A 12,275-nucleotide genomic window follows, 5' to 3' on the forward strand; every position below is an offset into this window, starting at 1 on the left:
AGACGAGACCTGCAAAGACGGCTTCTTTTTCCCTGCTTTTTCCTTGTTTTGACACTTGTTCTTCTTTTCATCACAGTTGATCATCGATTCTCAAATCTCAACTGTTTCCTTGAGTGTTTTACCTAAATCCCGGGTAGAATCTTCTGAGCACGATATAGACCAATGCAAACTCTAACTTAACCTCACTTATTTTGACAGTTCACAGAGCTTGTTTACAAGGTGTTAGAAGAAAAATCGACGAAGGGAAAATTAAAAATCATATTTTTAGTTTCAAATTGCTGTGATCCGAATATTTTAGTGTTATTCTTTGCATTCAGCATGAAATCAATCGCAATGAACATCTACATGCGAATAAAATGACGAAACAATTTTATCGGAAGCTGCGCCGGAGGCTAAGTCCCGGAGAAAAAGCTCTGTGAACTGTCAACCTACGTCATCATGCACTGGTCTATTCTCTTTGCAAGTCCCGTCCCAGGTTGTGTTTAGTGACCTTTGCGATTACCTGAGAAGCAACCAGCAGAAAACCGCAGTGTATTCTATTTTATCTCGAGATGCATAATATTAGCGTGTATACGATGGCATCACTGCTTAAACTGTCAAGTTCTAAAACCTGCCCCGGTGGCTGAGCTTCAGAGTTGTTGACGTTGTACTGGAATGCAAAGTGAAGCGATTTTCCAACATTTTGCAGTTTTTTGCCCAAAAATTGTTCTTTTTATACGATGGAGGAAGAGTTTCTTATAGTGTAAGATAACAATTATCACATTTCCAATGGCTAGAAAATTGTTAACGCAAATTATGTCTTTCTTTTAGGCCGGGCGGTGCACCTGATTCCTACTGTCGATTATGTTTGTCGACGGCCAATGTCGAACCTTTGCTGGAAGCTACGAACGAATTTCTGCTGCCGAAGCAAACGTTGGTGCAGCTCATTAAACGCTACATGGAAATTGATCTTTCGTTTTCGGTTAACAATCCTTGCGGAATCTGCAGCACCTGTCGATTTTTATTGGAACAGTTCGAGAACTTCCGGGAAAGATGCCTACGATGTGACTTTGCTCTCAACGGGAAACAAAGAAACGGCATCCAGAGCGAGTCGAGTCTACCGTTCCAGTGTAGCGAATGTCCGATCAAGTTTCTCTTCAAGTCGGAGTATGAGAAACACTGGAAATCGTTTCACGATCTGCCTCACCATTGCGATCGTTGCGATGCCCGATTTTCAATGGTGAGCTTGTTGAAATTTCATCAGTTCCGATATCATGGGAATGCTACCGTGGACAGTCTAAAGGTGAGCTGCTCGCATTGTCCCAGGGTCTTTGCCGATGAGAAGCAGCTGCTGTTCCACATACAAGTACTGCATGGTCCAGCGCCAAATGAGAACGAATCTGACCATCCAACAAAGAAAACAAAACTGGTATTCGATCAGCAGAACGCTCAAAGCAAAAAGCCCTTCGAGTGTGATGTCTGTAGAATACAATATCACTTTAGTGGATCTTTAAGGCGTCATATGAGCGATACGCATGGAATGAAGTTGGGAGATTGGGCTGGAACGGGTCGGCGAAGGGGTGCTACTGTTGATCAAATTGAAATACCTCAACCAGAGATTGCAGTAACAGCTGCTAATTCGTCTACACCAGTAACTGTTCCTCCTTTTGTAATTACCAACATCTCAAAGAATCCGCGAATAAAGTCGGAGCTGCCAGATCCAGTTAGTACTACGAGCGTGGTTGTTTTTCCAGACTACGATCAAAAACCGTTTATAGACGATTTGAGTCAAATACCCATTTCTAGGATTGATGAAAACCAATCGATAGAAGTTCATCAACACCCAGAGTTATGTCCATTGGTTATCGCTGTTAAACGGTTGGACCCAAATTTAGTTCCACCGATTCTAAACTACGAAATTCCTCTTAAGAGGATTTTTTACACACAAAAGCAGCAGCCACCTGAACTGGACACTACTGAACAGCTTGACAGGAATATTCCAAAGAACTGCCGATCATACAAGCGAAAAAATAGAAAACTGCACAGTACCGGACAGCACGACCACAATATTCCGAAAAAGCGAAAAAGAAATAGGAAAGTTTTCGTTTGTAAGATTTGCCAGAAACAATTTTTTCATGCGAGTTCGCTCAGTGTGCATAAGCAGTTTGTTCACGAAGGGGTCGCTTACCCGTGCAACGAGTGTGGAAGGCGGTTTGCACTGCGGACTACTCTGGGGCGGCATCTCTACCAGCACATGGGCGAGTTACGGTACAAATGCGACGAATGCCCGATGTCGTTCATCGAGCACTGCAAGTTGAGGGAGCACAAGAATACATATCACGTTCCCGGTGCACCCACTCTGTTTATACACTTTTGTCCGTACTGTAACCGGGCGTTCACTAAAAAGGCCTCCCTTCATGGACATGTGACGTCAATCCATCGCGAACAGTACATGGAAGGTGCGCACCAGCAAGCGGCGTCGACGGAAATGTGAATGTACATCATTCGCTTTCAAAGTTTGGCGAAATGCTATCCAATGATTATATGTGTAATAAATGGAACAAGTTTTAGTTTTAGTATGATCATCGATCAGGGTGTCGAGTCAAATTTGAGAATAAAATTCCCTGACTTTCCACACCATTTCTCGAAAAATTCCAAGTAAGAAAAATGTTTTTTTCAATTCCTAGAATACATACCTTTAAGTTGGCTCTCAAGTACTTTCGGAGTAAGAATTCGTATCCACTCACTGTGGGGTTTATGGGCTTCTAAAAATAGTCACGGACTGCTGGCAATCCTCTAGATATTCAATAATTGAATCCCTACAAGCTCCCATAAATCCATTACACTTACAGTATTTATTTATTTATTTATGGTGTACATCATGTACGCGGACTTGCACGAAGCCTACAGCCTCTACCAGGTTCTCTACTGAATAATATCTTCGCTTGACGCTCTTCCGTCAAACGAACAACGTGCCCAGTCCGCCGAGTATCGTCTGCAGAACTTCACGCTCAAATAAAGCTCTCTGATCAGCCTATTATGCCTACTCGTCAATGTTTCATGGCCGAATAAATTTCGTCCCCGTTCACAACGCTACTACGATGAAAAACATTTACAAAACTACGGCGAAGCGCATCTCTTGTCAAGTGGTAGTCAAATACTGATGCCACCCTAAATATTAAAAACTCGCTGTAGCCGTTCAATGCGTTGCTCAGACCATAGTTGGTGCGGCGAAGGGGAAGTCTCAACATTATGCTATTCCGCTATGGCCGATGTTGCACGTTATGGTTAATTTGTTGCAGAATGTCTGGACAATCGATCTTTCCTTGTATAATGTCAGCGACGGTCAGTGCTCTGCTTAAGTCCCTACGGATACGCAACGGAAGAAGGTCGATCAGCTGGCAGCGATCCTCGTAACTAGGGAGGCGAAATGGATCTCTCCATGGTGGTTTGCGCAATGCAAAACGAACAAAGCGGCGTTGTATTGATTCGAGGCGTTCCGATCCGTTGTTATATAGTAAGGACACCAGACCGCCGAGCAGTATTCCAACGTCGACCGGACTAGAGATGTCGTAAAATCCCGATTAATCGATTAGTTACTAATCGATTACTCTTGATTCTAGTCGATTATTGAATCGATTAATCATTGTATAGTAATCGATTCAAAATTAATCGATTATCACAACGATGAATCGATTAATCGAAATAATCAATTAATTTTCGACATCCTTATGATGTCGTAAAATTCTGATTAATCGATCAGTAACTAATCGATTACTCACGATTCATCTCGATTATTGAATCGATTAATCGTTGGGTAATAATCGATTCAAAATTAATCGATTATCACAACGATGAATCGATTAATCGAAGTAATCGATTAATTTGCGACATCTCTAGACCCGACGAGACGAGAGAGTAGTAGAGTGCCTTCAAGCAATGCACGTCGGTGAAATTTTTCGCCACCCGACCCTGAACACAAAGCCAAGCATTCTGGCCGCTTTATCGACGACAAAGGATATGTGCTGGGTAAATGTAAGTTGCGAATCCAGAAGAACTCCCAAATCTTTCACGCAATGCACTCGATTAATAGTCGTGTCGAGAAGAGAGTAACTAAACCGGATAGACGAATCCAAGTAAAAATAAGAAGAAGACACACGACGGTGTTAACTTTGACAGATCCTACAGCGCAGCATAGGAAGATCATTTTAAAATGCTTATAATAAATTCTAGACAAATTGTAATTAAAATCTGATTGATGTACGATACGGAAAAAGTTCTCAGGTACTTATTTGGAAGCTTATCTCATTTGTTTTTTGTATATTTTCCAAAAATGTATCTATCAAAAACTTCGGAACTTTTTCCGTATCATACATCAATCAGATTTTAATTACAATTTGTCTATAATTTATTATAAGCATTTTAAAATGATCTTCCTATGCTGCGCTGTAGGATCTGTCAAAGTTAACACCGTCGTGTGTCTTCTTCTTATTTTTACTTGGATTCGTCTATCGGCTCCTTCATTCGTGAAAAGTAATTACCGAACATTTCGCCGGATTGACCACTGTTGGGAACAAAATCCAATCATAGCAACCATAGATTAACAAGTTGCTAGGCTACTGAGCGCTATAACAAAAATTTTAAATTTTAATGCAATACATCAAAGCAATCATAGAATCTAATAGGTTGCTAGGCAACGCGGTTGAAGAAATTCATATTGAACTTTAGGCATTCATTCGTAAAGTAAGCGTGATGGAGAACACGTGGAAATATTGTCGCGCTCTTCTTAAACGCTCAACTCTTCGCGGTGATAACGCGCAAGCAAAGATTGCGCAGCAGCGCGCCCATAAGCTTTTACACAGGGTGTGAGCCTGTGCTGTTTAATTTAATAAGCCGCCGAATGGGGTTGCCATAGTTGAATAGCCGCCGTGTGTAAAGTAAATGGGCGCGCTCCAGCGCAATTCAACGGAGGCTGATTGGGATGATCACGATCTGAGTGTTTATCTTGGGATGCATAATAATAAATTGAATTTGTAAACCGTCGAAACCGTTGTTCAGTGAAAAGTGGTGTTTATCCGAATTGCTAGCGTGGTCGTTAGTGAAAATAGCGGTGGTATATCGGACGCATTGGTCCTTCTCTCCCCCGGCAGGTGAGCCCCGGTGTATATTGCGCTGCGTTGCAATTTGTAACATTGGTCCTTCTCTCCCCCGGCAGTTGAGCCCCGGTGTATATTGCGCTGCGTTGCAATTTGTAACAACCACAAGTCGGTTCAGAGTACACCAGTTGGCAAACACAGTGATCTGGTTTTGGAGGGATTGGCAATCGGCTATTGAGCAGATGCGAAGAAATATCTTCAGATCGTCCGCAAAGGATAGCCGTGGTCCATCGATTACATGGTGAACATCGTTGAAGTAAAGCAGGATAATTAAAGGCCCCAAGTGGCTGCCCTGCGGTATACCAGACGAAGCGCGGAAACTATCCGAGCGACAATCGCCTAAAGCAACTACAAGCTGGCGTCCGGTCAGATATGATCGAAACCAATCGAGAAGATTTCCACCGACTCCAAGTCTGTCAAGCTTGGCGATTGCAATTTTATGGTTCAGCTTATCGAATGCTGCAGAAAGATCCGTGTAAATCACGTCCGTTTGAGTGCGTGCAATCATGCTATCCGTGACGTACGACGTTAGGCACAACAAGTTAGTAGTTGTTGAACGGCCAGCTGTAAAACCATGTTGGTCAGCTTTCTTGCACCTTTTCAGCGACCGGAGAGCATTCGTCATCCACGGGATACGAGAGTCTGATCGAACGGACTTTTTGGGACATCTGTCGATGATGTACACCATGATGTGAGAAAAAGATTCTGCAACAAAATTAATGTCTACTGGATCAAGAATATGTTTCCAATCCATATTTGATAGCACTTCAGTAATACTGCGATGGTCCGCCTTATGGAAATCGTACGACACCACGGCTGGGGGATTGGAGAAATCACGCATAACATTATCTTCGACGGCAATCACTAGAGGGCGGTGATGAGCAACATCCTTAACTAAGGGTGCAGGGGCCAAACAGACGGAAGGTGCCTTGGTACGACCATTCACGAAGCAGAGGTCCAGAGAGCGATTATTCTCGTTAACCTCGCCATTGATTTGAGATAGCGTTGCGATACTGTAGTTATCCAGAAGTTTAACGGCACCTGCGTGGAGCGTGGAGCTTTCAAGATCCGGACGGAAGAAGCCGCTGTGAATAGGAGTCCATGTAATGCTCGTAAGGTTGTAGTCGCCCAAAATCACAACCTCATCACAAGACGCGGCCATATCTGAAGCACAAGATACAGATCGGCAGTGTTTGTCAATGAGATCCAAGTCGCGAGTCCGATCCGGAGGGATGTACACAGCACAGAGGAATAGTTGCCTGTCACCAAGCTGAATAACAACCCATACTTGCTCAATGGTGTTCCAAGAATCGTCCTCAACCAATTGTGCTTTTGAGCTGTAGTTAACTGCAACAAGTACGCCAACTCCGGTAGTTTTCCTGCTATTCGTCGTGTTGCGATCACAGCGAAAATCTTCGTAGCCGGCTCCGAAAACGTAGCTCTCGCTCGAGAATCAAGCCAGATTTCGGTAAACACTATGACGTCGATGTTCTGATCCAGAACAGTTAGTCTATATTCGTTTAGAAGGCCGTTAATTCCTCCAACGTTCTGGTAGTAGATGGATATGTCAGACTGCATGGGGCGATGAGCGGATGAATCACTGCAAACCGGAACACTATCATGCAGAGAAAGATTCATTGGATGGAAGTACTTGCCGACATAAGGAGTTTGGTAGACCCCATTGCCTGACCCAAGCACAGGACCGGAACGTCTGTTGGTTGCTGCCAGGAATGGCACGACTGAATTGGGAGGACTAGAGGGTCTTTCTCTGAGCTTGTGGTATGAGTGCGTCCCGGGAGCGTACTGGATGTAGAGGCAAGGTGTTCGATATCATATCTCGGTTGAGCTGATGGATAATCATGTTCTTCGGCGTATTCAAGTTGTTGGACGACCCTCTCCCCGCTTCCGACAGCAGGACCGTGTAGGGATTGAGACGGGTATTGATAATATAAATATAAACAGAATAAGAGGGCATATACATTGGACACGAGTGCCAGATGTGTGAGTGACAGATGAGCGGAGTCAGCTTCAGTTTTGTGATGTATTTCGCGGGAAGTCTCCGTCTCCTCCGAACACGACAGACCGGAGCAACTGTGATGAGCAGAGATGGCAAGAGGCTTGACTGAGTCGTAGAAGTTGAGAGCTCCTTTGAGACTCTCTGCGGCGCGTTCCGGATTCCCAAAGGTAGGCCATATGGGGGAATCAGCACGTAGATTTGTCGAGCGCAGGATACTGAAAAGTGAATCGGCATCAAACGTCGGAGAAACGAAAACTTGATTGTACTTGCCTGTCGTCGGATGCTGGAAGACCCCCGATCTGCAGCTAGCGACCAGGACGACAGAGGTGAGCGCAGGCAGCAGAAGGCAGAACTGAGCTAGAGAAGTCGGGGGCTTCCATAATGCTTTCCACAATGCGTTCCGGTTGCGAAGATAACGAGGGATTGACAATAGCCGCACATGTAAAAAATGTTCTGGTCGGAGCTGCATCACTGCCGGATCGGCCGCTTGTAGGTACAATAGAGTTGAATGTTGCGCTAGAACACAGGAGCAAATCAGGAAAATAAATATTGTCACGGATTGCATACTTGCCTGAGAAAGGTGGTTGGGAGACCTAAACACCAAACTCCATAGCAGAGCCAGTATGACTCTAATGGCAGGAAACGATTGTGCAGGCAGAAAGCAGCTAGCGGGACTGAATCAAGTCGTTCGGGGTCTCCCATAGGGAAGATCCATTAATTACGTAACGCAAAATTGGGCATTTTCAACCTATGTCACACTTTTTGTATGAAACTTCTGAAAATTTTGTATGGATCGTCACACTTTGGCCTACCCCCTCCCCCTCTAAGCGTTACGTAATTTGTGGATGCTCCCATATGGCAACAGGCAGTGCGTTCTGGCATACAGGAACGGAGAGAATGGATCAAGTCATAGTGCGATATTACAGGTAACAGGTTGCACCGGGGGCTACCCGAATAGAACAAAACTTCAAGTTTCATTGTGTAAACTATACAGGAACAATAAAATTTATGGGTAACAATTAAAACTGTTGTTCTTGTATTGTACGATTTCTAACTCAAATAAAACAATCTATTGTAAATACAATAAAATTACAATAAATGCTATTTCTCCAATTACAAACAAAAACAAAGTGACAAAAAATGGCGATTTCAATGTAGTTTTTAGACTCCGTTCAAATTTGCATCAAATAACATTCGTTTTCAGTAAGTTTATTTGGTAAATATAGATAATGGCTCGGATAATGGGATATATAGAAAATCTTCGATCAAATAAGCTTTTTCTTTATTTTCTTGCAGGTTGGCTATCGCCTAACTAAAAGGCTAAAAGTTTCAGTTTTCCAGATTGTTGACCATTAATTCGGTGTAATAGCCTTTAACCCCTTTTTCCAGTACCAATTACTGATTTTCGCAGTGATTCGACAACCACAACAGATACGACAACTCTGGCGCACCATCTGCATCGTTAATCGTTGAATTCCGGAGGTCATCACGTAGTCTATTCCGCAGACGAGACACAGAGGAAGAGCGGTGGCTCAAGGAACTGCATCTATACTTATGATGTGAGCATGTCATCGATCGCTGATCAGGCCAAGTTCTTCATGGAGTGATTCAATACATTGTACGAATTCAATCTGCTGTGGAACGTGATTTTCAATGCTGACGATGGCGGTTCCATACTGGTCGGGCTCATTGAGGGCGATCCGAGGAGCGAGCACTCCGATGATGTGATGCGAAAGCTGGAATAGTGCTACCTATGCAGCCGGATTTCGATTGTTCAGCACGCGCGTGGCCCAGGATCGCTTGTTCAGCACGTGTTTCGCGATAAATGTACAGTGGTAAAATCCTCGGGACGGTGTCTCATGGGAGACATTAGTGAGCTGTTGATTCTATTGCACGGGTGAGTGTTTCATTTGCAATTGTTCTTAGTTGGTTAGAAAACAACTTTGTAGACAATAGTCTGAATTCAGAATATTCTTAAAATGGATATGACCCACATGATATACGAATTCATAATTGGTAGCTTAGTATAAACATCATAAAGCTAATTATTGTGGAAGTGCTCCATCGACACTTATATTCGACATTTATATTCTAGAAGAAGAAGTATTAGGTTTAACACTAATACCCAGAGAAGTCTACAAAATGCACCGATAACCGTTTACGGTAACTAGATGAATTGTAATAAAATACTATTGCTGCTAATAATTCGCTCAGACCAAGCAATTAGTGTAGCAGTGTTTCAATTTTATGTACCGGCCAGATGAGCTATATCACTTGATATTGGATATAAAGAGTTTTAGTTTTAATTAGGACTTAATATTTGTTACAGTGATTATAATGAAGACAATATGTTTATTTGAGGAAATAAAATATATATATAACAGTATAAAATAAATATTTGTTTTATTGTAATGTAATTGATTGACATAAAGCTCTATTATCTTATAGTAGAAAATAACAAATTTACTTTAATTCCACTATACTGCCCATTATCGCATGTCAATCTCATATTTGCTGGATTTCCTATTCATATGGGACAAATATGCGAATGTGGGCAGTATAATGTCTTAAAAAACCCAAATAAAATATAATAGAACAACAATGATTTATTCGAATTGGAAAAACAATTGTTTAACAACACATTTTATTGTTTAGTTCAAAATTTTTTAACAATATAAGAACAATAGAAATCATTGTTTTGTGTTCCAGAATATATGGGAAAAAAAGGATTTTCTTACTGTTACGGTAACTAACAACCCTGCTTTTCTATTGTAAAAGTCCCAATAACAATAAGTTTTATGGTTCAATACAATATATTGTATTGTATTTTTATTGTTCAATTTACAGTTCTTTTTATTGTAGTTTTAATGTATTCTTTCTAATTGTAACATAAAAAATTACTGTTTTTATATTGTACTTTTTATTCGGGTATCTACTCCAGACGCAGGAGTCGAAAACGGCGATGTTCCAATTTCGTCGGAGATCATGATCGTCCGGACGAGGAAGCCACAAGTTTTTTGAGGAACGATCCTCGAACTCCCGGAACAGAATTCCCTTAGTATCGGTATTTAATGCTATTTCGCGGAACCTTGGATCGATTCCGATTTTGTACGAGATAAAGGTCATACGACTCGTGTCGGCTCCTAGTCGTACCAGCGGGACGGCCTTAACAGTATCTGCACCCGGCAGACATTCCTTTACCATTTTGTCTACCATTTCTCGTTCAACGCTTGGATGGATACGAGAAACAACTCGACGGGATCAGGAACAGTGATTACACTGGCTTCAGTCACGATCTTAGTTCCACCAAGAAGCTGTTGATTGTTAGCCGCGTCATCGTCACGACGTCTTTTCGACGGAGGTTGCGAAGGGTGTTGTCGGGTACTTTAGCCGGAGTCGATAGTGAGATGCGTTTCGAGAGTTGTGCGATCTGTTGTCCTTGTCTAGTCAGTTGCTTTTTGATCTCATTATGAACAGATTCTTGTCTTTCTGTGATCGCATTGATTGCGTCACCGAATGACGAGACAGCCGATTTGAATCTCATCATCTTCATCAACTTCGCACACTCATCGCACATCCACACAAGGTTTGGGCTTTCATGAACAATCTTCACAAATGGCTTATTGAGCTTCGTAGGCGTCGTCGGCAAAGCCGTACATTTCAGGTGGAACACTTTTTCGCAAAAAGCCATACAAATGATGGAATCCTCCTCCTTAACTGGTCTCGCACAGTGATCACAGGCAGACGTCGACATATTTAGCGATGCTGAACGGTGCACAAAAAACGCGATATTATTCTCAATATTACCCACCGCTACCTCGACCGATACACGAAAACTTCTACTGCACAGGGCTAGAAAAGTCAATCAATCACACCCAGATACAAAAACCGACTATAAAAAATCAACACAACACAGATAAAAAGCGACTTAAATCCGAGCCAAAAAAGGAAACAGTCCGACGAAAATCGATACACATCGATATTTACATATCAGGAAAGTAAGCCCAGGAAAGCTTCCAACCACTGTGATACTTTAAATACTTTGGTCAGTATACACTCAGGTTGTTTGTTTTTTGTCAAATTCGATTTTGTTCGGTTTGAATGAAACAAAATTTTCCAAAGTGAATCAATCGTCTTGGAATTACAGCATTATTTTATTTATAGAAAGTTCAACTGCTATCAAATCAACCAGCAATGAAACTTTATAAAGAATATTTAATGGAATTTTGTGAAGAACTCATGGAAAAATGTTTGAAGATTTCTTGGCCGAGCAACTCGATAATATCGAGTTTTCCGAGCGCAAGGCAGAACATCAGTAAGGAACTAAAACAGAACCTTCGTATGCTCCGCCAGGCTGTTCAAGTCGAAGGACAAGAACAGGACGCACTTATCCGGCGGGTGGTGGGGAGAGAGACGTGCGACCATAAAGGTTGCCTGGACGGAGCAGATCGGGGTGCAGAGGAATCCGACAGGCCGTCGACCCGAGAAAGCGACTTCTCGGCCCAAAAAGGCGAAAGGCACCAACCAGGCGCAAGTCGCTGGGCCGCAATAGGGTACCAGCCGGCCGGTGCCGTCGGCACAAAGAACCGAAAATCTCTGGCCAGTAGGGCAAAGCGGAAGTCTCGACCCACAAAGGAAGCTAAGGTCAGAGGCGAAGCCTTTTGTTGGTGAAAAAGGGAACGTCCACAAATTACGTAACGCTTAGAGGGGGAGGGGGGGTTTAGTGAAGTGTGACGATCCATACAAAATTTTCAGATGCTTAATGCAAAAAGTGTGACATAGGGGGGAGGGGGGGTTGAAAAAGTCCGATTTTTGCGTTACGTAATTAATGGATCTTCCCAAAGACAAGAATAAGTACCCCGAAGTCCTTTAATCGATGCGGGCGGCCGAAAAGCTTTCGGCGCTGGGTCAGGACATGCAAAGCGTCAGACGCACTTCTGCGTTTCGGGTTCAGCCGAAATAATAAAAAACGCGGTTTATTTACGAAGAACTAATTTTATTGCGTCTTCAGACGATCCCCACCAGTGCGTGAATAAAGCCAAAATAGCAACCTCTATCATGACGCGAACTCGCACCGGTCATTGGTATTGTACTTCCAGTTGAAAACCGAAGTGAGCTCTCGC

The 12,275-nt window shown here is 42.8% G+C and overlaps 1 protein-coding gene across 1 annotated transcript; it reads left to right on the top strand.

The window, feature by feature from the left end:
• The first annotated feature begins 592 nt into the window (after positions 1-592).
• Positions 593-2,647, top strand: LOC134223945 (zinc finger protein 41-like). The gene is made up of 2 exons (XM_062703199.1): positions 593-742; positions 811-2,647. Exons 1-2 carry the CDS (start codon positions 720-722, stop codon positions 2,471-2,473), a joined length of 1,686 nt encoding a protein of 561 aa, XP_062559183.1. The 5' UTR covers positions 593-719; the 3' UTR covers positions 2,474-2,647.
• The last annotated feature ends 9,628 nt before the right edge of the window (positions 2,648-12,275 follow it).

This window comes from Armigeres subalbatus, chromosome 1 (assembly GCF_024139115.2).
Source record: "Armigeres subalbatus isolate Guangzhou_Male chromosome 1, GZ_Asu_2, whole genome shotgun sequence".
Classification (NCBI taxonomy): domain Eukaryota; kingdom Metazoa; phylum Arthropoda; class Insecta; order Diptera; family Culicidae; genus Armigeres; species Armigeres subalbatus.